General features: G+C 55.4%; 1 protein-coding gene across 1 annotated transcript; it reads right to left on the bottom strand.

The window, feature by feature from the left end:
• Window positions 1-725: 725 nt before the first annotated feature.
• Window positions 726-3308, bottom strand: KLF2 (KLF transcription factor 2). The gene is made up of 3 exons (XM_019416178.2): window positions 3117-3308; window positions 2040-2874; window positions 726-1435 (listed from the first exon to the last, which is right to left on the bottom strand). The coding sequence occupies exons 1-3, from the start codon at window positions 3189-3191 to the stop codon at window positions 1260-1262; spliced, it is 1086 nt and encodes a 361-aa protein (XP_019271723.2). The 5' UTR covers window positions 3192-3308; the 3' UTR covers window positions 726-1259.
• Between the last annotated feature and the right edge of the window lie 20864 nt (window positions 3309-24172).

Raw genomic sequence — 24172 nt, 5'->3', positions numbered from 1 at the left:
CCACCGGCGCAAGCACCAGATGGGTTGCTGCAGAAAGCCCCTCGCCCCTTCCAGAGGAGTTCGGGGACCCTCAGGAGGCAGACAGACCAGGTTAGGCACCCTAATGCCACCACTCCCTAGCTACCTCTCTGGGCCTCAGTTTCCTCCTCTGGAATAGAGCGCCCACCATACAGAGCCCTCAAACGTGGATTTCCTTTTTTCTAACAGGATGGGGGACTCACCCTTTAAAACATCCTGCTGACAGGCGAGAGTAGTAAAAGGCAAAGCGGGTCAGAAATTCAGCATTTTTTCCCTTTAAAAAAAAAAAAAAAGAGGTGTGTGTGTGTTGGGTGGAGGAAGGTGGGGGGGGGGGGCAGGGGATGGGTTAGCTTGCACACTCCAGAAGTTTGGCTAAAACCTCAGAAGCTTCCAGAAAGAGGTAAGTCTTTTTTCAGCCCAGAGGAGGCCACGTCAGTGAGACCAGCACTTTCCCCAGCTCTGGGGAAAAGGAGGCAATTTATGGCTCAGGGAACAACCTTAAAATAACTCTCCCTCAGTCTTAAAATGTAGTGTTTAAATTTATAGAAAACCCCACGGTTCCTGGCAGCTGGGTGCTGCAGCTGACAACCCAGGGTGCTGGCTGGGGTGGGAGGCACTCTCCCCCCCCCCCACACCTCTGCCAGCCCGCCTTCCATCAAAGCTGCCGGTTCCCCCGAGTCCCACCCTACACCCCAGCTTCCAAGCAGCCAGACCAGAGCTGTGATTTTTTTTCCAAAGATGCAAAACTTTTTTTTTTTTAATTAAAAAACAACAACAACAAAAGTCTTATAAAAATGAACCAGGGAGCCAAAATGCCCACCTGTCTCCCTATTTACAGTAATACAATATCTGTCACAGTCACTATGTACAATATTATAAAAAAAATGTCGAAGACAGTACAAATTAAGGCGGCATTTCTCACAAGGCATCAAGCCTCGATCCTCTAGTGTAGACCCGGTGGCGGGGAAGACGACACTTAATTATTGCACCATTTTGAAAACAAAACTCGTCAAGAAGGATCGTGGTCTTCTCCCACCGGGCCTTCAGTCTCTGATGGGGGCCGGGGCGTCATCGTCGTCATGGGGGGGGGGGGAGCCCCCTCGATGGCCACGCTGTGCCCAGCCCGGTCCTCTGGGCCCAATAAATACCAGTCACAGTTTGGGAGGGGGCCGCACCCGGCGCGTGGGACCCGCCACGGCCGCGCGCGGTGGGGGGCGGGGGGAGGCGGAGGGGCGTCCAGGCTACATGTGCCGCTTCATGTGCAGCGCCAGGTGGTCGGAGCGCGAGAAGGCACGGTCGCACAGGTGGCACTGGAAGGGACGGTGGCCCGTGTGCTTGCGGTAGTGGCGCGTGAGTTCATCTGAGCGCGCGAACTTCCAGCCGCAGCCGTCCCAGTTGCAGTGATAGGGCTTCTCGCCTGCAGAGAGGGGGCGAGAGCGGGCCTCAGTTTGCTTCCCAGGGACTGCTCCGCCCCGCCTGCGGCCCCGCTACGCACACCCTCCCCGCGACAGTGGCCACTCGGGCGCGCGCAACCTACCCCTGTAACCAGCCCCCTGAAGCCGCCGGGGAACCTACGTTTTGGACCTCCAGGGATCCTAGGCGCTCACCCCTGGCTCTCGGGCCTCCTGATTCTCGCCCCCGGGGAGCCCAAAGTGCGCACAGTCCGCGCCCCCAGAGGGGTCCTAGGCTGGCATCCTCTTCCCCAACGTTCTGAGACCCATCGTCCCCCTAGGATTCCTAAGCGCGTGCACCCTCTTCCCAAAGCCCCGAGCCACGCTCCCAGGAGGGTCCTAAGCGTGCGTCCCTCCCGCAACATTCTCAGAGTCCCCCCAAGGTTCCTAAGCGCGCACCCGCTCCCCAACCTCTTGAGCCACGCCTCCAGGGAGTCCTAAACTTGCGACCCCCTTCCCAATCTCCTGGGCCACGCCCTCTCGGGGCGTGGGGGGAGGGGGGTGTTCCTCAGCGCGCGCCACTAGCGCAGAGCCCCCGGCCACCAACCCCGGCCCGCGCGCGTCGCCCACCTGTGTGCGTGCGCAAGTGCGCCTTGAGGTGCGAGCTCTTGGTGTAGGTCTTGCCGCAGCCCGCGTAGCTGCAGGTGTGCGTGGCGGTGCGCTTGCGCGGCCAGGAGCGGCGGCCGCGCTTGGGCTTGGCTTCCAGCAGCTCCAGCGGGGACGCGGGAGGCGTGAGGAGACCTCGGGCGGCGGGCGGCGCCAAGCCCAGAGCGGCGGCGGCGGCGGCGGCGGCGGCCGCGTCGTCGAAGAGACCGAAGGCGGCGGGCGCGGGCGGCGCGTAATGCAGGCCGGGCCCGGGCGCTCCGAAGCCGGGGCCGCCGAAGGGCGGCGGGAAGGGGGCGCGCGGACCGGGCGCGGGCAGGCGCGCGGGGCCGTCGGGGCTGAGCGGCGGCGTGTCGGGCGGCGGCGGGGGGCGGCCCCCGGGGCCTCTCATGCACGCAGCCGCCGGGCCCGGGGCGCCCTCGCGCTTGAGGCCCCGCGGCCCGCGGGTCAGGCCGGGCGCGCAGCCGTAGCCGCCGCCGCCGTCCGCCTCGGGGGGCTCGGCCTTCACTGGGCGGCCGGGTGGCGCCAGCAGGAAGCGGCCGTGCAGCGCGGGCCCCGGCGGCACGTCCAGCTCGGGCCGCAGCAGCTCGGACACCAGGCCGCCCGCAGGGGCGCTGTAGGGCGGCGGCGCGCTGGGCTCCGGGTAGTAGAACGCAGGCGGCGGGGGCGGCGGCGGCGGCGGCGGCGGCTCGGGGGCCGCCTCGGCGCCAAGGCCGTCCAGCCCCATGGACAGGATGAAGTCCAGCACGCTGTTGAGGTCGTCGTCGGTGCCGCCCGCCTCGGGCTCTGCGCGCGGCCAGCGCTGCGGGTGACGGGGAGACAGGGCGCGGGCGTGAGCGCGCGACGGGGCCCGGGGATCTCCGCCCGCCGCCTGCGTTCTACGGCCCTGAGCCCGCGGTCCCGCCGCCTGCGTGTTACAACACGGAGCCCGCGGTCCCCGCCGCCTGCGTTCTACTACCCCGCAGCCCGCGTTTCACTCCCCTGAGCCAGCCGCCCCCGCCGCCCCGCGGTCCCGGCCGCCCCCGGTGTCCCTGCCGCCCTCACCTCCTGCAGGCCACGCTCGCGGCACGGACTGGCGAAAGTGGAGAAGGACGGCAGGATGGGCTCGCTCAGCGCCATGGCTGGGACCCGGGGCCGACGCGGGTTTGGGACACCGGTGACTGGCTGCCCGGAGCCGGGCTGGTCGGGGCGCGGGCGGGCGGGGACGCTCTGCGGCCCGCGGCCGGGCCCGCCCAAGCCTTATAGGCGCGGCGCTCACGGGGGCCGGGCCAAGGCGGCGGCGGCGGAAACGCGTCCCGGATGGGGACGAGCTCCGGGCGCAGCCTAAATTTAGCCGCGGTATATAAGCCGGCGGGCGGCGGCGGCCGTGGCCACTGCGGCCGCCAGGGCTCTGCGCAGCCGGGCCGGCCCCTTGCGCACCGCCAGGCCGCGCCCCCCTCCCGGGCCCGCCCCCGCCCGTCTCCCGGGCGACGCGTCAACACGCGCTCCACAACAGCAGCGTGACGCCCAGGGATCCCCGGGGTGCCCCGTGGGCTCCCGCCTGCTCGGGGACTGGCAAGACCTGGAGCGGAGGCGGCATCCGGGACCCGGCGCTCTGAGTCGAACACTGGGTCCCGGGGCCTCCCGGGTTCCCTCAATGGATGGGGAGAATGGTCCCCAACGCCTCGGAGGGGTTCCCAGAACCCCTGATCGCTGGAGAGATTGGCCCACAGCTTCCGAGGGGTCCCCAGAATCCTAGATGGATGGGGAGACTGTGTCCCGGGGCCTTGGCGTGAGGTTCCTGGGAACCCTGATGGATGGGGGATTGGGGTCCCCAGGATTCACGATGGGTGGGGACGCTCAGCCTCTCATTTCCTGGGGACCCACTAAGCCCGACCCACTGTTATGCCCATCACTCTGCAAAAAACCTTGCACGATGACATCAACAAGTGTTAAGTCTTTGAGACGCCCTCCCTCAAGGAAGCCCTCCAGGGAAACTGAGGCTTGGGGGGCTCGGGGAGAGGATGGCGGTTCTCCAGAGGCTGGGAGGCCTAGTGCCTTTACTGACTTGTATAAGTGAAGAGGCTGGGGACGACAGTCTCTTCCCCCAACACAGCCCCAGCCCTGGGCGGGAGTGAGCGGTGGTGGCACGGGACAGAGAACAGGACTGTCGGGTGGGCATCTCGAATATACCAGCTGGGTCCCCCACGCCACAGCCCTGGCTGCAAGGGACTGGCTCCGTTGTTGCTGGCACTGAGTGAGCACTGGGAGCACAGCAGCCAACAGGCAGGCAAACCCCCCTGCCCTCGGGGGGCTTCCACTGGGGGCTATAAAATGAACAAGCATGTTGGGAATATGAGCCTTTTGGAAACATATCGCAGGGGATGGAATACAGCAGGGAGGGGGGATAGGAAGTGAGTGAGTGTGAGGGGGAGAGAGAGGATGGTGTCTCCAGTCGGGAGACAGCCAGCCCTGGTCTCCTGACTCCAGAACCTTTGTTCCAGACCGGGAGGCGTTCATGGCCAGCCCCAGTCTCATGGCCAGGTGGCGAGGGATACAGGCAGCTCTGGACCTGGAAAACTCTGGGGCCAGGACGGCTTGGTCACTGACAGCAGCTGGACCACCACAGCCCAGGGGCACTGCCTGTGAGTGGCCTTGGCACCACACACACGGGCACGGGGTCCACAATCCCGGACCCTCCCCAGCGGGAAGGAACCTCAGAAGTGCGTCACCTCACTGTGATTCACCCGCCTGTGGATTCAGCAAACATAAGCCCTATTTGCCAGGCGATGGGGATCCAGAGGTGTTTCAGTGCCAGGCACCGTTGCTGGAGGGGGCAGGGATCCCCAGTGCGGCTTCCCTGGGCTTCTGGAGACTCCAAGTTGACCTCGCACATGCTTCTTGCAGCGGCCACTGTGATGCTTCAGCGTCAGCCTCAGCCACTGACCACTGGCTGTGTGACCTTGGGCAAGTGGCCTTGCCTCTCCGGGCTTGCTTCCTTGTCTGTGAAGCGGATCGTAATGGTACCTTACCGCACAGCGGTATTGTAAGAGTCACGCTTCTCTTGGTGTGGACGTGTGGAATTGATGATGTCCCGTGAGCTCCCCGCAGGTTCTGGCTAGATGAGCCAACTGTATGTTTTTCTCATTGCCTTTATCTGGGCCTCAGTTTCCCCATACGATAATGAGGGAAAGATTGAGGGAGTCAAATTTGGTCCCCAAGGAGTATGATTCTCTGGCCCTCCGCCTCAGCCTCTGGCAGCCCCTCCGGCCCCCTCCAGCTCGTCCTTCTCCCTTCCTTCTCGGATTCCTTGCGGGTCCTGGAACACACAAGCACATGCCCCCCTCCAGGGCTTTGTACTTGCTGTGACCTCTACCAAGCGTTTCTTCCCCTCGCTTTCCACTTGCTTGGCTCGGGCTCATCTTCCCTTCCCACCTCCTTAACTGGTGAGCTTGACTTTTGTAGGGTGCTGTTAGGTTTACAGAAAACATGGACAGTAAATATACAGGGTTCCCATATACGCCCCCTCCCTGTTAACCGTTTCTCCTGTCACTTACACCTGCCCTCACGCGATACATTTGTTACCGTTGATGCGCCAGTATGGATGCATCGTTGTTAACTGAAGTCCACAGTTGACGGTCGGGGGTAAACTCTGGCTGTTTTCCATTTTCTGGGTTTTGGCAAATGCACGTCGTGTGTCCACACTTACGCCATCATACAGAATGGTTTTGCTGCCTTAAAAGTCCCCTGGGCTCCATCCACCTCTCCCTGTCTCCCTCCTCCCGAATCCCTGGTTAGGTCCCATAGTTTGGCTTTTCCAGAATCCCTATACTTGTAGCTCATACAGTAGGTAGTTTTTTCAGCCTGGCTTCTTTTCACTCTGCAGTGCGCGTCTAAGATTCCTCCTTGTCTTTTTGTGGTTTGAGAACTCGTTTCTTTTTGTTGTCGTTGCTGAATCATACTCGGTGATATGGACAGAGGGACCACAGTGTATCCATTTACCCATTGAGGGACGTCTGGATTGCTTCCAGTTTTTGGCGATGTAGGTGCTCGATCGAATCTATGTTGAATACGGCTACTGTAAACATTCATGTGCAACTTTGCGCACGGGCACGTTTTCAAGTTAGTTGGGTAAACTCTTAGGGACACGATTGATGGATCATAGGCTAGGACTATGTTTCGCTTTGTAGAAGACCCCCAGTCTTCTAACGTGGTAGCACCAGTTGTATTCCCGCCAGCAGCGAATGAATGAGAGTTGCCACTGCTCCGCATCCTTGCCAGCATTTGGTGCTGTCGGTTTTCTGTGTTTCAGCCCTTCTAATAGGTTTGTGGTGGTATCTCATGGATGTTTCTAATTCGCGGTATCTCAATGCCATCTGATGTGGAGCAACTTGTCATTTGCTTCTCTCCCATCTGTGTATCTTCGTCGGTGAGGGGTCTGCTCAGATCTTTGGCTCGGGTTTTGACTGGGCTGTTTGTTTTCTTACGGAGTTTTTTTTAAAAAAATTTTTTTTTTCAACGTTTATTTATTTTTGGGACAGAGAGAGACAGAGCATGAACGGGGGAGGGGCAGAGAGAGAGGGAGACACAGAATCTGAAACAGGCTCCAGGCTCTGAGCCATCAGCCCAGAGCCTGATGCGGGGCTCGAACTCACGGACCGTGAGATCGTGACCTGGCTGAAGTCGGACGCTTAACCGACTGCGCCACCCAGGCGCCCCTCTTACGGAGTTTTAAGAGTTGTTTGTATACTTTGGGCACCAGTCCTTTACCAGACAGGTGTTTTGCAAAGTTTTTCTCCTAATCTGTGGCTTGTCTTTTGAATCTCTAGCAGAGAATCTCTGCCTTCTGCAGAGCAGAAAATTTTCGTTTTAAGGGAGGCCAGCATATCATAGTTTCCTTTCAGGATTGTACTTTGGGTCTTAAATCTAAAAAATTGCCAAACCCAAGGGCATCCTGATTTTCCCCTATGTTATCATCTAGAAGGTTTATAGTTTTGCATTTTACCCATAAGTGAATGACCCGTCTTGAGTTAAAAAAAAATTTTTTTTTTTTTGGCATGTGAAAACCCAGTGGTTCCAGGACCATTTGGTCCTGGAAAAGGATGTCCAAGGGGCGCCTGGGTGGCTTGGTCGGTTAAGCATCCGACTTCAGCTCAGGTCATGATCTTGTGGCTCGTGGGTTCGAGCCCCCCGTCGGGCTCTGTGCTGACAGCTCGGAGCCTGGAGCCTGCTTCAGATTCTGTGTCTCCCTCTCTCTCTGCCCTTCCCCCGCTCATGCTCTGTCTCTCAAAAATAAATAAATATTAAAAAAATTTTTAAAAAGAAAAGAAAAGGGTGTCTGAGTTCATCATGTATACATTTCAGTGTGAGTGTGGGCTTTTCAGGCTCCGCTGACCCCGCCCATGCTGTGTAGTTCCTTTCTCTGCCTCCTTGGTTTGTTTTATAACAGTTTTTACTGTTGCTCATTTTTATCCGACTGTTTGCTTTCTTTTCTGTCACTCCCACAAGTAGTGCGTGAGCTGCACGGAAGGGGAGGGAGCAGGTCTACACCGGATCCATTGTGTTCTCTAGGCCCGGCCCAGCCCAGCCCAGCACACAGTAGGCACTCAATAAACATTCAACGGGCGGACTGGAGCAAGCAAGCGACTGGAGGTATCTCCTGCGGCTCCCCACGGGAGCTTCTGTGGGTGGCTCTCTGCTCCTGCGGGACCGTCCACACTTTCTCTTCCTCAGCCCTTCCCCTGGGACCTTCCTTGTCACCATAGCGAGTGGCTTGAATGTGGCCCTAAAAATACGTCCAAGTCCTAACCCCCGGTCCCTGCGAACGCGGCCCTGTTCGGAAAGAGGGTCTTCGCCGATGTAATTAAGGGTCTTGAGGTGAGATCATCGTGGGTTAGGATGGGCCCTGAATCCAAGGATAAGCGTCCTCGTGCGAGAAAGGACACAGAGACACCGGCACAGAGAAGATGGCCACGTGAAGGCGGGGGGAAGAAATCCGAGCGATGCAGCTACCAGCCAAGGCTGCTGGGAGCCCCTGGAAACCTGGGACGGATTCTGCCTCTGAACATCACTGAAAGGAGCCCACCCTGTCAACACCTTAATTGCAGACTTCTGGCCCCCCGAACAGTAAGAGAATGCATTTCTGTTGTATTAAGCCACCCAGTGTGTGTCTTTTCGTTTCTTTTTTTTCTTTTTTTTTTTTTGCGGCAGCCCCAGGAAGCTCAGACACCATGTAAGCAGCTGTTCTCCTTCCTGGCTTCCTCTCCAGACGGGGAGCCCCCCCAAAGGCAGGGGCCTCCCTTGATTCATCTCCCAGGCCCAGCTGTGGGCCTGGTGTTGAAACCTGATGTGAGGATGCCGGCCACCCACGGAGGACCTCCCAGGGCAGCGTGAGACACTTCAGCAGAGCACCTGGTGAACAGAACCCACCCTCAGAGCCTACGGTGAACGGAGAGAATGTGGCCTTTGGTTGCCACTCTACCTGTGTGACCTTGGGCGTGTCGTGTAACCTCTCTGGGCCTCGGTTGCATTGTGCCATGGGAGATGGTGTGTGTAGACACCCAAGTGTCTCTGCTGTCTGAGTGGATGAGCCGGGTCGGGGATCCCAGGCGGAGGGAGAGGACCGGCAGTGGGGGGCTCAGAGCACGGCGTCCCTCGTGCTGCGGTTCCCATCGCCCTGCTATCCAGGCCGCGCATACCCATGTGAATGTGTCCCGGTGACGTCTCAGGTGATGATGCTGTTGGAGAAGGAGACAGGTGCCCAGGGCTGCCTCTTTCCAGCTGGGTGACTTCTCCTTGGCAAGTAGGGGACGATAAGGAGCATCTACAGAGGGTATGTGATTGGTAAGTGAGCTGATAATGCTAAGTAAATGACCACTCTTCTCCCTAAGTGCCACTGGTAAGTTCCAAAAGGGTAGGGACCGGCTCTGTGTCTGTACCTTGCTGTCACCCTCATGGTTGGGAGCTTTATGCCTCTTGATGGTGAGGCCCTCATTCTGATGTCTTTGCCAAGGCCTCTCATCCTCCCCTAACAAGTCAATGTGAATAGTCTAAGCCGGGGGCCGGTGGAGTGGGGACAGATCATTTCCCTCCCATCCATGGATACTGTTTTGAGCACCGGGCGGGCACAGATTCTGAGATGGTACCTGGCCTCAGTGCTCGGAAACAGTGCTGTGATTGATTGGTGATGTCTGATGTCTGTCTGGGATTGATTGGTGATGTCTGTAACTGTGAGAGGCTTGTATGCAGGGTGCGTGTGCTGTTTGGCTTTTACCATCTCCTGCCATCTATCTTTAAGGGCTCACGAAGCTTACAGATCAGAAGATTTTAGTCTGAGCAACGGATAAATATTGAGCTCCCTCTCTCCGTGCTCTGCCGGACAAGGAGCGGAAGCTAAAGAACTACCCGGCCCCTTTCTGCCCGCAGGGAGCTTACAGTCTCCTTTAACTGGGTCCTGACCACTTCCAGTATCCTCTACTTCCTTCTGCTTTTCTCCTGGAGTCTAGACTGCCTCTCCCTTTACCAGCTGTTCTGCCCCAAATAGCTATTGTGTGCACTTGGCCCGACTCCCAAGAGCAAGTACTTAGGAATTCTACAGAAAACACGTCACCTAAAATACAGCTGAGCTTTCAAGACAAGCTATGAGTGCTTTAGAGGAGTTATAGCTGCTGGACAGCAGCAACTGGACAATGACTCCCAGCTGGGCCGGCTGGGGTGTTTCTGCCCGGGTTTGCGCAACCTTTCTGCGGCATGTTGCCAAACCCAGCTCCCCATGTTGCAAAGATGTATGGCAGTGCGGCGTTTCTCGGGGATGGGAAGTAACGTGTGCAAGGATGCCCCTACAAGTGGGTTTCTTGTCTCCGGTCAGCACCTTGCTGCTGCTGTGCTCAGAGCCGAGGCCCAGTAAGAAAGGGCGCTTTCCGATTTGCCTCACCGTCTCCGGAACTTTCCTGGTGCTTATGGACAATTAAGTAGTGAGTATGTGGGGGAGGGTGCTGACTCTCACTTGGTTGATGACCGATGGACTTCTGTGAGAATCCCGCATCGTCTTCCTGCCAGTCAGGCCACAGTGGTCTTAGTCTTGTTGATACAGAGGACGGGAGAGGAGGAGGGAACAACGCTTATTAAGCACCTACTGTATGTCAAGCGATACACTGAAGAACTGCGTGTAGTTTTCTTTTTTTTCTTTTTTCAAGTTTTTAATGTTTATTCATTTTTAGAGAGAGAGACAGGGTGAGTGGGGGAGGGGCAGAGAGAGAGGGAGACCCAGAATCGGAAGCAGGCTCCAGGCTCTGAGCTGTCAGCACAGAGCCCGACACGGGGCTCGAACTCAAGAACCGTGAGATCATGACCTGAGCCGAAATCGGACGCTCAACCGACTGAGCCCCCCAGGCGCCCCTACGTGTAGTTTTCTTGTTTAATCCTCACAGAAGGTCTGTGTAGCATGGTGAGCGATGGAAGGAACAGGGGGGCTCAGCCAGAACCCTAGGTCAGATCCTGGCCCCAGCACCTGCATCTCAGTGACCTTGACTGAATGGCTTTCTCTTTTTGAACCTCAGTCCCTCATCCATCAAAGGGACATGAGAATGCCTCATCACATATTGATGAAGATAAGAGACATTGCATATAAAGGACTTTTCCTGCAAGAGGCCTTCCAGTGCTGGTAGCTTGCGTTTATTTATTTGTCTAAATCAAGGGCTGGCCCACGCTGGCTTACAGCTTTAAAAAAAAAAAAAAAGTCAAAATGTCAGGGCGCCTGGGTGACTCCAGTCAGTTAGGCGACCGACTCTCGATTTTGGCTCGGGTCACGATCTCACCGTCATGAGATCGAGCCCCCGTCTGGTTCCACCCTCAGCGTGGAGTGGATCTGCTTACGGTTCTCCCTCTGTCTGCCCCTGTCCCGCTCGCTCGTGTGCGCCCGCACATGCACGTGCTCCCGCACACTCCCTCCCGAAAAATAACATATATTTATCAAAACTACATTCATAGTATTATTCTTTGCATGTTGTGCGTATGCTAATTATATGCATGCTCATTATACACATGTATACATGTGTATATAATTTTCTTATCGAGGTGAAATTCGCGTAATATAAAATTAACCATTTTAAAGGGAACAACGCAGCGGCATTTAGGACATTCACAGTGCTGTACAACCATCACCTCTGGCTGTGGAACGTTTCTATCACCCCAAAAAGAAGCCCCATCCACATGAGCAGCCACCCCCCACCCCGCCACCCCACCCCTCGCCCCTGGCAACCACCAATCTGCTTGCTGTCTCTGTGGCTATTCTCTTCTGGACGTTTTGGATACACAGGATCACACACTATGGGACCACAGCAGCTTTGGCTGGGCTAATAGCTAAGCGTGGTTTTTACATTTATGAATGGTCGGGGGGAAAACAGAGGATATTTTACGGTATGTGAACATCCTATGAAGATTGAATTTCATAGGTGTCCGCACCTATGTTTTATTGGCACGCAGCCATGCCCGTTAGTGGATATATTAAGACTACGTCTGGGAGGAGATAGATGGTCTGCAAGCAGAAAATACTGAATGTCTGGCCTGAAGCTTAGAGAGGCTGGTTCCACGGGGAGAAGCCAGCGGGACTGCCTTTGGACCCCAGAGTCTGAACTGGCTCCCCAGTCCATCGCCGCCTCTCAGTGTGTACTTGATAGACATTTATGGAATACTTCTTACTGGCCAGCTGTTGGCCGGAATAAGCTTGTTTCTCAGGTGTCTATACTGGGGTGAATCTGAAGACAGATCTTTGGATCTGTGATCTTTGGATCAGTGGTCTGGATGTTCAACATCAGGGATGTCTCAAGCACCTGGTCATAAAAGGTACAGTTTATTAGTGACGACAGACTTGAGAGTGATTTTTATTTCTTTGCTGAGATTTTCTTGTTACCTCTTTGGCCATACTATCTGGGCCAGGGGCTGCTTTTCAAGTCGTTTGAAAAGGTTAAGTTTTACTTCAGGTTTTAATTTTAAAGTTATATTGAGACTTACCTATTTTTATTCTTTTATATGAATTTTTAAATGTTTATTATTTTTGATAAAGAGACAGAGTGCGAGCAGGGGAGGGGCTGAGAGAGGGGTGGGGGGCGGACACAGAATCCGAAGCAGGCTCCAGGCTCCGAGCTGTCAGCCCAGAGCCCGACGCGGGGCTCGAACTCACGGACCTCGAGATCATGACCTGAGACGTAGTCGGACGCTCAACCGACAGAGCCGCCCAGGCGCCCCTAGATGTACTTTTATTTATTTAAAAATGTACAATTTTTCTTCAGATTTACCTTTCATTGCCCTCAAGCCTTTTAATTTTATTTAGATTGCAATGTTTTATTTAGATGTATGTGTATCATATTCTTTGAAATTTTGAAATTTTATTTAGAGTCTTGGCGGGATCATCTACAAAGTGTAGAATTTGCCAGGTGGCACAAACGTCACCACGATCCAGCTTTAGAACGTTCCGGCACCCCAGGGATGTGCCTCCTGCCCCTTGGCTGTCCCTCCTCCACAGCTGCCCCCGGCCCCCGGCAACCACCGATGTGCTTTCTGGGTCTACAGGGTTGCCCTTCCTGGACCTCTCACACCAGTGCAATCGTACAGTGTGGTCCTTTGCGTCTGGCTTCTTTCGCTCGGCACCGCTTGAGGGTCGTCCACGCCGCCGTGTGTCCTTCCTTCGCATTGCCGAGCGGCATTCCATCGGATGGCTAGACCACAGCTCGATTGTCCCTTCACCTGCTGACGGGTGCAGGCTGCGACTGAAGGTGCAATAATTCTGTATAAGCCTCGTCTCCTCTGGGAGGCCGGGGACAACCCCACACCAACAGTTTAGAAAAGGCAGGAACGTCTTTCCCCGCTTTGAGGGTCCTAGCCTCCCCTGCCCTTGACGGCTGGGGTCCAGCGCCGTTGATGGCGAGGTCACCCCTTTGGGCGGCTGGTCAGACTTGATGGGCACCTGACACGCCCTGGGTCTTGCTCTGGTTTTGCATCATCGGCCTGAGGAGCTGTCTTTGAATCAACATCTGCCCCTTCCCCAGGGAGCAGTCTCGCAGCCTCTAGCGTGTTTCTTCACCCCACTGACTCTCAGCACTGTGATCAGGGTGGAAAATAATGATCTTATTATGTAATTATATCATTACCGTCTCTCATTAATAATGACAAGAACTCAACGGGCTGGCCCCACACTCTGTACGGGCAAATCACCTAAGGACCCCACTTAACACGATTAAAGTTTGTTTATAGAGTTCTGCATCTTTGGGGACAGGCATCTGGGTATTTCTGAATGCCTGGGACAATTTCTTTGGAAAACAAAGGAGGGTAGATATCTTTCCGGTCTTTTTTTTTTTTTTTTTCCACTTTCAAATTTTTTTCATTGAGGTGAAATTCATGTAAAGCCTCTGCATGCACAGTCCTGTTCCCTTCCTCCAGCCCCCATGACGGCTCTGTCTCCCACATACATTTTCTCTCCTGCTGTCCCGGGAACACTGGGCTTCTCCCATTTCCCACTGGGAGCCAAGCCGTGGGACTGGCCAAGGAGTGGGGCCACTCCTGTCCCCTTGTCCTTGCACCTGGGACAGGATGGCTCTCACCTGGATGGTGGAACCAGCCCCCTTCACAGATGAGGAAACTGAGGCTGAGGTTTGGGGCCCCCTCCGCCAGCCCCCTCTCGGTCCTGGTTCTACAACATGTGCAGCTTTGCATGACCCTGGGTGAATGGCCAGCACCTTTTCCTAGTTGAATCTGGGGCAAGGGGTAGAAAAATCTTAAAGAGAGAGACAAGCTCTGATGGAAAAACACCCATGGTATTGTGGGGTGAATGGTGTTCCCCCAAAAGCTATGCCCGCATCCTAACCCCCGTATTTGTTGAATGCTACCTTATCTTAGAAATAAGGTCTTTGCCGATGTAATTAAGTGAAAGGCGTTGAGATGAGATCCTCTCAGATTTAGGGTGGGCGCTAACCCCAGTGACAGGTGTCTTTATAAGAAAAGAGAAGGGGTTTTGGACACAGGAAGAAGGCCATGTGAAGGGAGAGGCAGAGACTGGAGGGATGTGGCCGCCAAGGAGCACCGAGGCCGGGAGAGAGGCCGGGGACAGATTCTCTCTCGGAGCCTTCGGAAGGAGCCCACCCCGCCCACACTTTGATTTCAGACTTCTGGCCTCTAGGACTGTGACACAACACATTTCTGCTTCAAGCCACCCGGGGCCACAGGAAGCTCCTACACACCGGAGCCGGCTGGAGGGGAGAGCTGGGGTCTCTGCACGCCGGGCCCGGGGCTGGATGCAACCGAGGACACCCAGGGCGGGTTCCCGGGGCCCGGCAGGGGCGCACCCACAAACAACCAGGGTGGAGAGAGAGAGAAATGCTGTGGCAGAGGCTCAATTACTGTTGTCATCACCATTAGGATTATTATTATTAATTATTAAAGAGCTTCTGTGAAATAGGGGCTCATTATCCCCCCCCCTCAACTCCAGCCTGTGCCTCTCTTCCCCACCCCAGTTAATGGAGCCCCCCCTTCTCGTGTCTGGAGTCGCCAGATGGAACACGGACGCCCAGTGAAATCTGAATGTCAGATAGACAAGAAATGACGTTTTCATGTAAGTATGTTCCCGGTATTACTGCTTTCCCCTCCCTCTCTTAGCTTAGAGTCATTGTTGTTTTTGCAAATAACCTTTCTACGTTGGAATGACCAATCTAATTGCAGAGAAGCAGCAGACGTAATACTTGGGAGTTCTCGGGTCCCCTTTGCCCCAAGTGAGCATCTTACGGGGATCACAGCCCATGGCACATTTGTCCACACCGAGAAATTGACGGTGGGACGGTGTTATTGACTAACTCAGACCTCATTAGGATGCGCCCGCGGATTTTCCCCCAAACTTTCTCTTTTGGTTCCGGGATCGGACCTGGCATTTAGTCCTCACGATGGCCCGGTCTCTTCTGGTCTGTGACACTTTCTTTGCTTTTCTCATGACCTTAGCAGAATTTTGGAGCACTGGCCAGGTAACTCCACCCCCACCCCCACCCCACCCCCAGGACGTCCAAACGTCCCCCGGTCTGGGATTATCTGATGTTTTCTTGGGATTAGACTGGGAGTTGGGTATTTTGGAGAGAAAACTACCCAGAGGTGGGAGGGGGTGGGGTGGCACATCCCCTCATTCCAGTGGTACTTGCCCTGCACGCGACTTGTCGCCGTGATGCCGACCCTGTGCTTTGTGGCTGGGGGCACTGAATGAACATTTCGCAAGCGCCTTTTGGAGCCAGAGGGAGTTTCAGTTCCTTGACACCAGAATATGACGAGAGCAGTCGGTCACGCCCCGGGATGCAAGCCCCTTCCAGGGGTTGCTTGGCCGGAAGACGGAGAAAATGGGTATAAAGAGCTTTGCCAGCTGCAGAGCCTGGAACCCCGGGATGGTCCTCTGATCTTCTTCCTACATGGTTCCCCGAGGGGGATGCTTTACAGCCTCGATGGAGGGATGAGTGGCAGGTGCTTCCAAGAGACACGTCTGAAGCATGCTTCTCTCGCATACAGCCTGGAGAACATGGACAGGGCCGTTTTCATGCTCGGACTTGATTGACCCGGCACAGCAACTCCGTCAGGGTGTCTGAATTACCCTGAGGAGAGTGGAGGCTCAGAGAGGCTGAGATACCTACTGAAGGTCACATAGCAGCTGGGGTCTGCTTACGCCCACCAATTCCGTTCCCTAGTGCAAGAGGAAGCCTTTGTGGTTAAGCTGCTATTGCCCCTAGAATATGTTCTCAGAAGGCAGGGAAGACCAGCCTGAGCACTGGGGTCCAGGGGCCCCTAAGCAGGACTTTCTAACCTCGTTTCAGGCTGCATCATTCTCCGTGGAGGGGCCGTCCCGCACACTGGAGGGTGTTGAGCATTGTCCCTGGGTCTCCACCACCAAATGCCAGCTGGCTCCCCCACTCGTGACCACCGAAAACATCTTCAAGTTTTCCCCCATGGCAGGGGCGGGCGCGGGGGCGGCCCGAAGAGAGACCCTCGGTCTAACCATGGGGGGTAGAGCTGTTCCTCAGAGCTGAGATTTGCATTTCCAGCAAATTCTGGGGCCCTGCTTGGTAGTCGGCCCCCTCCCCAGCTCTGGGAAGGAAATCTCTTCTCACCGTCACTGTCACCAGCAGGCATGAAAGATATTGGACGTTTGCAATTTAATAAGAAAAATGTGAGCTCCGCTGGCCCAGGGGAGCCTTGCACTCAGCGATCTGTGCTGTTTACCTCAAACAATGACTTATGAACCACAGAGGGTTCGTCCCACGCCGGTGTGTGCAGGGCAAGAAAAACCAGAGGGGCGGTCAGCTCTCCCAGCCTGACTCATGAGCCGCTGTGCCGGGAACATGGCCAAGGCCTGACTCATGGCAATGTCACACCTGCGCCTGTGGCCTCGGGGGACTGTGCCCCTCTGAGAAAATAGTGGCTAAACCCATGGCAATCAGGTTTGACCCTTGGAAGCCGTGCGGGACCCCTGATGGCCTTGAACACGCAGGAGGCCTGGGCCGTTTGTTAGGAGGAAGGCTGAATCGGCCGTGGAGGGTGGTGCTGGGCAGAGACCCCTGGAGAAAGGGGGAGGGGAGGGGAGTTTCAGATATGCACCTTCTGGCTCTGTGTATTTATTTTTAACTATTTATTTATTTATTTAAAACAATTTTTTTAAACGTTTATTTATTTTTGAGACAGAGAGAGACAGAGCATGAATGGGGGAGGGACAGAGAGAGAGGGAGACACAGAATGGGAAGCAGGCTCCAGGCTCTGAGCCATCAGCCCAGAGCCCGACGTGGGGCTTGAACTCACGGACCGCGAGATCGTGACCTGAGCTGAAGTCGGACGCTTAACCCACTGAGCCACCCAGGTGCCCCTCTTTTTAACTTTTTAAAAAATCGCGCTGACAGTCATATACCGTAAAATCCACCTGTCTTAGTCCGTTTGGGGTGCTGTGGCAAATCACCACGGACTGGGTGGCTTAAACAGAAATTCGTTTCTCCAAGTTCTGGAGGCGAGAAGTCCAAGATCTAGATGCTGGCAGATGTCCTTACTTGGCAGAAGCTCTGTGGGTTCTTCTTCTTCTTTTTTTTTTTAGTGTTTTTTATTTATTTTTGAGAGACAGAGAGACCGTGAGCCGGGGAGGGGCACAGAGAGAAGAGACACGGAATCCGAAGCAGGCTCCAGGCTCCGAGCTGTCAGCACAGAGCCCGACGCGGGGCTCGAACCCACGAACCGTGAGATCATGAGCCGAGCCGAAGTCGGATGCCCAACCGACAGAAACACCCAGGCCCCCCTCTGTGCAGTCTTTTATAAGGGCACTGATCCCATTCGTGGGGGTTCCACCCTCCTTACCTGATCACCTCCCAAAGGCCCCCCCTCCTAACACCATCACCCTGGGGGTTAAGTTTCCACATATGAATCTGGAGGGGACACGAACATCCGGTCTATTACATAACCATTCTCCAAAGTGTACAATTCGGGGGCGGGAAGCGAACCCGCGGTGAAATTCGACCACCACCTCCACCTATTCCAGACACCCCATCACCCCCAAAAGAAAACCCCGTTCCCATGGACACTCACTCCCCAGCCCCCTCCCCTGGCCCCTAACACCCACTGCTCTGCTCTCTGTCTCTACGGATTTGCATGTTCTGGACGCTCTGTTTCTTGGCTGTCGTGAATGGTGCTGCTGTGAGCATGCGTGGAGCGGGATTGTTGGCGCACCTGTTTTCGATGATCTTGGGTCTGTACTTGGGAGTGGAATTGCTGGGTCCTGTGGTGATTCCGTGTTTAAGCTCTTGAGGGGCCACCAAAGCGGTGTCCTCAGCCACGGCCTCATCTTACATTCCCACCAGAAATGCACGTTCCGGTACTCCGTACAGCACTTGTTCCTTTCTATTTTTTTTTTGTGTGTTGTGTTGTTTTTGGCCAACCTCGTGGGTTTGATCTGCATCCATTTTCAGCATCTGCTGTGTGCAGGTTCTCCGTGGGGGGCCGTCCGGGGCACGGTCCGGGGCACTGGAGGTTGGGGGGGGGGTCCTCTGGCCCGGAATATTTTGAAGCCTGGGGTGACGGCTCTTGACTTAGGACAATGGAACCATAGCCAGATGGGACAACCAGGAGGACTTCCTGGAGGGGCCGATGGGTGGGAATACGCTCGTCCGTCTGCATTTTGTCTGTGGCTGCTTTGCACCATGAGGGCAGAATGAAGTCATTTTGAGAGACTGTATGGCCCTAAAAGGTGAAAATATTTACTCTCAGCCTCTTCGTAGAAAAAGGGTTGCTGGCTGTGGCCAAGAAGGAGCAGCAGGTGCATCGGCCAGACTCACGAGCACCTGGCTCCATCAGGAACTACGTCCTAGGTTTTCTGTGTGGGGTGTCCAGCGCCTGAGGGGGTCATGAGAGATGAGGCCGGGGGATAGGGAGACTCCGGGGCAACCCATGAATCGTGTCCCACAGCGAGCTGGGAGGTTGGCAGCAAGGCCCGAGCTGGCTCTGTCCTCTCCCTCCTCTGCCCCGCTTTGGGCCAGGAGGCTGGCCTTTAAGGCCTCCGTGACTCCATGTTGGATATGGCCGGTGGGAGGCCTTGGAGAGAGGGCCGAGGGCAGGAGAAAGGTGACTGGGGAATTGGTCCCCGGGGTCCCTCCTGCCAGGGGGCTGTGGGTGGCTTCATCTGCTAAGGAAGGCCACCCTCCCCTCCCCAGCAAACGTACCTGCCCCACCTTTCACCCTGCTGCCTTGGGGTAGTCACAGCTCATGGACGGTGCTCATCCTGGGCACTGCACCAGCTCTGCTGAATTCCTAAACTCTACCACCTTGTCTGTTGCCTCCAGTTACCCAGAGGGAGCCTCCAGCTGAGCTGTGTCCTGAAGGATGCAGGGACCCTCCTGGGAAACTTTTCTCCTTTTCTCTTGTGGTGGATAAAAAACAAGAAAACTAGGGGCGCCTGGGTGGCGCAGTCGGTTAAGCGTCCGACTTCAGCCAGGTCACGATCTCGCGGTCCGTGAGTTCGAGCCCCGCGTCAGGCTCTGGGCTGATGGCTCGGAGCCTGGAGCCTGTTTCCGATTCTGTCTCCGTCTTTCTCTGCCCCTCCCCCGTTCATGCTCTGTCTCTCTCTGTCCCAAAAATAAATAAAAAACGTTGAAAAAAAAATAAAAAAAATAAAAATATTAAAAAAAAAAAACAAGAAAACTTATTTTTTGTGGACTGAATGTACCCCTACCCCCAATTCATATGTTGATACCCTGACCCTCCAGTGTGATATTATGGGGGGGGGGGGCTTTGGGGAAGTGATTAGGTCATGAGAGTGGAACCCTCATGAACGAGATCAGTGTCTTTATAAAAGGGACCCCAGAGACCTCCCTCACCCCTTCTGGTATATGAGGACACAGAAATATATCAATATAACGACCGTCTGCAACAGGAAAGTGGGCTTATACCAGGACCTGACCAGGCTGGCACCTTGATCTCAGACTTTCAGACTCCAGAACAATGAGAGAGATGTGTCTGTTACTTATAAGCCCCCCAGACGCTGTTACTCTGTGACAGGAGTCTGGGCTGACTTACTCTCTCGTAATTTCCGTGGTCAGGAACCTAGCGGGTCCCACACGGCTGCAGTTGAGGCATCGGCCAAGGCCAGGGTCTCATCTGAGGCTCGGGGCCCTCCTCCCATCTCCCTGGGTGCTGGCTGAACCTAGCTCCTTGCGGCTGTAGAACGGAGGCCCTATGCTCCTAGAGGCCACCTGCCCCTCCCTCCCCACAGCCTCCCTCGGCCGCAAGCTTCCTCCAGACCCGCAGGATCAGGTCTCTTCCCGCTTCAAGACCCTCTTTTATAGAAAACATTTGCATCAAACTGCTTCAGTTTAATTTGGGGTTCCTCAACATCCATCTCTAGAACGTGTTCATCATCCCAAACTGACTCAGTCCCCACCGAACGCTAACTCCCCAGCCCCCTCCCCCAGCCCCTGGTGCCCAGCATCCTACTTCCGGTCTCCATGCATTTGACTAGCCTAGGTTCCTCAGATAAGTGGAATCATAGTTTGTCCTTGTATGTGTCTGACCTCACTCAGCATAATGTCCTCAGGGTTCATCCATGTTGTAGCACGTGTCAGAATTTCATTCCTTTTGTGACTCGTATTCCGTTGTATGGATACCCCACGTTTTGTTTTGACATTTATCTGCTGATGGGCACTTACATAGTTTCCAGTATCTGATATAGTTTAAAAACTTTTTTTAATTAAAAAAAAAATTGTGGTGGGGCACGTGGGTGCCTCAGTCGGTTGGGCATCCGACTCTTGATTTCAGCTCAGGTTATGATCTCACGGTCAGGGGACTGAGCCCCGAGTGGGGCTCCGTGCTGAGCATGGAGCCTGTGGGGGAGTCTATCTCTATCTCCCTCTGCCCCCTTTCAACCCTCTCAAAAATAAAATAAGTTAAAATAAATTAAAAAAAATTTTTTAAATGTGGTAAAAAACACAGAACATAAGTTAATTCGACCTTCACCTGATTATGTCGGGCCCACCCAGGGCAACCTCCCTTTTGATGGATGCAAAATCAAATGATTTGGGAGCTTAATTACATCTCAGAAAAATCCCATCACCTCCGCCACATGATACAGCCTAATCTAGGGAGTGACGATCCCAACATATTCACTGGTCCCACCCATACTTAAAAGATTATACCAGACGAGAATCTTGGGAGTTTCTTAGAGTCCCTCCTGCCAAGAGGCCCCACCTTGTCCCTTGCGTTGCCCTGGGCAGTTATGAAAAGGTTTCTTGGATGGCTTATGGGTAGAATTGGGGGTGGGGGTCCCTTGTGCCCTATCAGAAATACAGGGCCCCATCCTTGCAAATAAAGCCAGCTCGCAATGAGAAGATACACAACCATTGTCCTTCCTCGGGGCTGCGGGCCTCGATGCCCTGGATGGTTGAGCCTCCTTGGCAACCTGGCAACCTGGACGGTTGCCCCTCCAAGGCAAGCCTGGAGGCACCACGTTCGTGTTGAAAGCCTGCTGTCCCCGTGCACACAGGTGGCATCTGTTCACTTTTAAGGACTCTTGGAGGTGACTGGCCATTTGTCGTCATCACATCCAAAGGCGGCCACCTGGACAGGTTTTCCCAAGGGCTGGCCCACCAACTGCCAGGGCTTTTTGCCACGCTTATTGATTTGTGGACACAAAGGGTTTTGTTGCTGGCAATCTGAGGCTGCGTCCCGGGCCCCCAGAGGCTGTGTGCTAAGGGTGGTGGCCATCGGGGGGAGGCAACCTGTGTGCGGACAGTGTCCAGACACACCTTGTCCTGGCAGCCACTGAGTCACCAGGGAAGCCAGCAGGAAGTGGGGACACCGCCACCTTCAAGGGGGCAGCCCCGGGGCTCCTGAGCGTCTTGTCTGCCTCTTCAGGGAGACATGTTCCTTGCTTGTGCCGTCTGGGGGCCTTGGGCAAAAGTCACTGAGCCTCGGTGTTCACATCTTCCAAGTGGGGCTTAGGAGGGCATGGGGGAGGGGGGCGGTCTGGAGACTGTATGTGCCCGCTGTGTAGACAGAGCACTCACCCGCGGCGGCTCCCGCCATTGATGGTGGTTCATCGCGTGCAGGGGAGAGGTGAGACTTTCCAACCTTCTTTCTCTACCACCTTCCATTTCAACTCCACCTGTAAGACCAGGACCACGGCTTTGCAGAACCCCTCTGCCCGCCCAAAGTCAGGAATCAAGTCCTCCCAGGCAGAGCAGGGGTTCCCCAGCGCACGTGGCTGGCGGGCCTCTGAGCGCCTTCGTTGGTTGTGGATGGAAGGTATTGCCAAAGAGGGCCGAGGTCCTTGTCACCAGCGCCCTTTCACGCATGCACTAGGTGCTCAATAAATGCCCACTCGATCTTTTCAAATGAAGGTAAAACTAGTCCACAGCTGAGGGCGCCAATCTGGCATAGGCTCAGTGGATTTTGCTGCCGTGACCGTCACCCAGAGCAAGACTTGGGAACATCAGCGCCCCTGAAAGATCCCTCCGCTACTGAGGGGAACCGCACCCCAGACCTCTGTCGGCAGAGATGAGTTTTGCCTGCTGCCGACCCCACTGATGTGGAATCACAGTTACACCCTGTTTCGAGTCTGGGTTCTGCATCATGCCCACTGGGGTCCCGCATGTTCTGCAGACAACAGGTGCTTCTTTTTTCATCAGTGTGTAGTATTTTATTAAATCAATACAGCCCAGTTCCTTTCTCGATGACGCTTGGGTTGTTTTCCCTTTGGTGGTTGGGGGGGGGGACATTATGAAAATGGGAGCACATTTCTTTTTGTGCAGACATATGGGTTTGTTTCTTCAGGCGTGGGATTGCTGGGTCACAGCCTTAGTAGACCCTGAGACACGGTTGAGACATTCCCTCTACATCTGAGCTGGGGGACAGTTGTCCTCACTTTTCAAATTTCTCAGGTCCTGATCCCAAAGATCACCCTGGGGTGGAGGAGGGAGTGGTTGTCGTCGTCATCGTCTTCTTCTTCTTCTTTTTTTTTTTTTTAGTGTTTATTTTTAAGAGAGCGCACTCGTGATCGGGGGAGGGGCAGAGAGAACAGGGGACACAGGATCTGAAGCGGGCTCTGCGCTGTCAGCACAGAGCCCGACGCGGGGCTCGAACTCAGGAACCGTGCGATCACGGCCTGAGCCGACGTGGGACGCTCAGCCGGCTGAGCCCCCGCCAGGCGCCCCGGGAGCAGGTGCTCTTTAAGGAAAATACTGAAAAGGCTGATGGCGTGTCGGGCAGGCCGCGTGTTAGGTTCCAGCGCTGCCTGCTTCGTCTGGGTGCTGCTTTCCCGGGACGAGCCGCCTCCCTTCTCTGCGCCTTGGTTGAGTTTGCTTTCGTGCAAACTAGGAAGGATGTCTGGGGCCGGGCGGAACCCCCAGGGAGGTTTAAGGGGACGCTGAGAAAAAGGGGCTAAAAAATCCCGGCTCCCCTCGGGCGTCCACCAGACGGGCCTGGGTCTCCGCGGCCCGCGGCTGGTGGCGACGGATGGAGTCGCTTCCACAGAGGATCCGTGGCGGTTGACGAGAACTCGGCCTTGCCAACGTATTTCAAACATGCGCTTGGCCTCCCAGCGGCCGTCCGCATTCCCCTTATCACTTTCGTGGAGGAGTCAGGGATCCCCGCCAGAGCCCCACTTTCCCTTCTCGGGTCTTCTGCTGCCAGGACGGCCTCCGCCCTCCGCCCTCCGAGCGTCGGCAGCCGGAGGAGGCCGCTGGAGCGGTTTCCAGGGGCCGGTTGCATAAACCCCGTGTTACGTAAGTCCCGAGTGGAATTTTGGAAAACTCCCTATTTTTTTTCCCCCCTGTCCAGAAGATTTTCCAGTGTCACCCAAACACCCAGCTGCGGTGGGGTTGGTGGGGGGGGGGGGCGGGGGGGAGCGGTTGTTTACATGTCTTGGTCAGAACAGTGTGTTTGAAAGCCAGGGTGAGATTTGTGTGAGTGCTTTCGATTGTGGAAAAACAAATGTGATTTGAGAAAAAAAAAAAAAAAAAAAAAGGAAGAGGAGAAAAAAATGTGATTTGAGAAAAAAAAAAAAAACAAACAAAACAGAAAACCCACTGCTCACGGAGCTGGAACTTTGAGGCACAGCCCCGGCTGTATGATTTCTGACCACCTGAGGATGAAGGTTCTGGAATATTCTAGGAAGCTTCCTGTGCTCCCGGCAGGCCCACGGCGGCTCGTACCCCTCACTCTCCACCCCACGTCACTGGGGCCACTCTGGACCTGGCGGGAGAAGACAAACCGCTTTTTCTTTTCACGGGGCCATAGGCCTGCGTCCCCAGGCACTTAAAAATAGCCACACGTTTATTGCAGACCTGAGTCTAACAATCAGGTTTTTCTTAAGATGTAAAGCCTTTTCCACCAAAAGGGCAGTTTTTGAAAATACGTGTAGTAAGAGGGAGTTTGCCTTCCCCGCCACCGCCCCCCAGGAATTCTGGAGTTTACCATGGCCAGCCCAGTGTGAGTGGGGGGCGGAGGGGGACGTGGGGGTGGGGGGGTGGGCAGAGACGAATAACATGGATTGAAGATCTACTAGGTGCCAGGGCCCCCGTGGAGCCTCCTCGGTCCCTGGGACCCGCTTCACATTGAAGCAGGGGGAATAG

Source organism: Panthera pardus, unplaced genomic scaffold (assembly GCF_024362965.1).
Source record: "Panthera pardus isolate Hobbes unplaced genomic scaffold, ASM2436296v1 HiC_scaffold_8, whole genome shotgun sequence".
NCBI classification, from domain to species: Eukaryota; Metazoa; Chordata; class Mammalia; order Carnivora; family Felidae; genus Panthera; species Panthera pardus.
The sequence above is the reverse complement of the archived record's forward strand: the minus strand, read 5'-3'. Positions and strand labels throughout refer to the sequence as shown.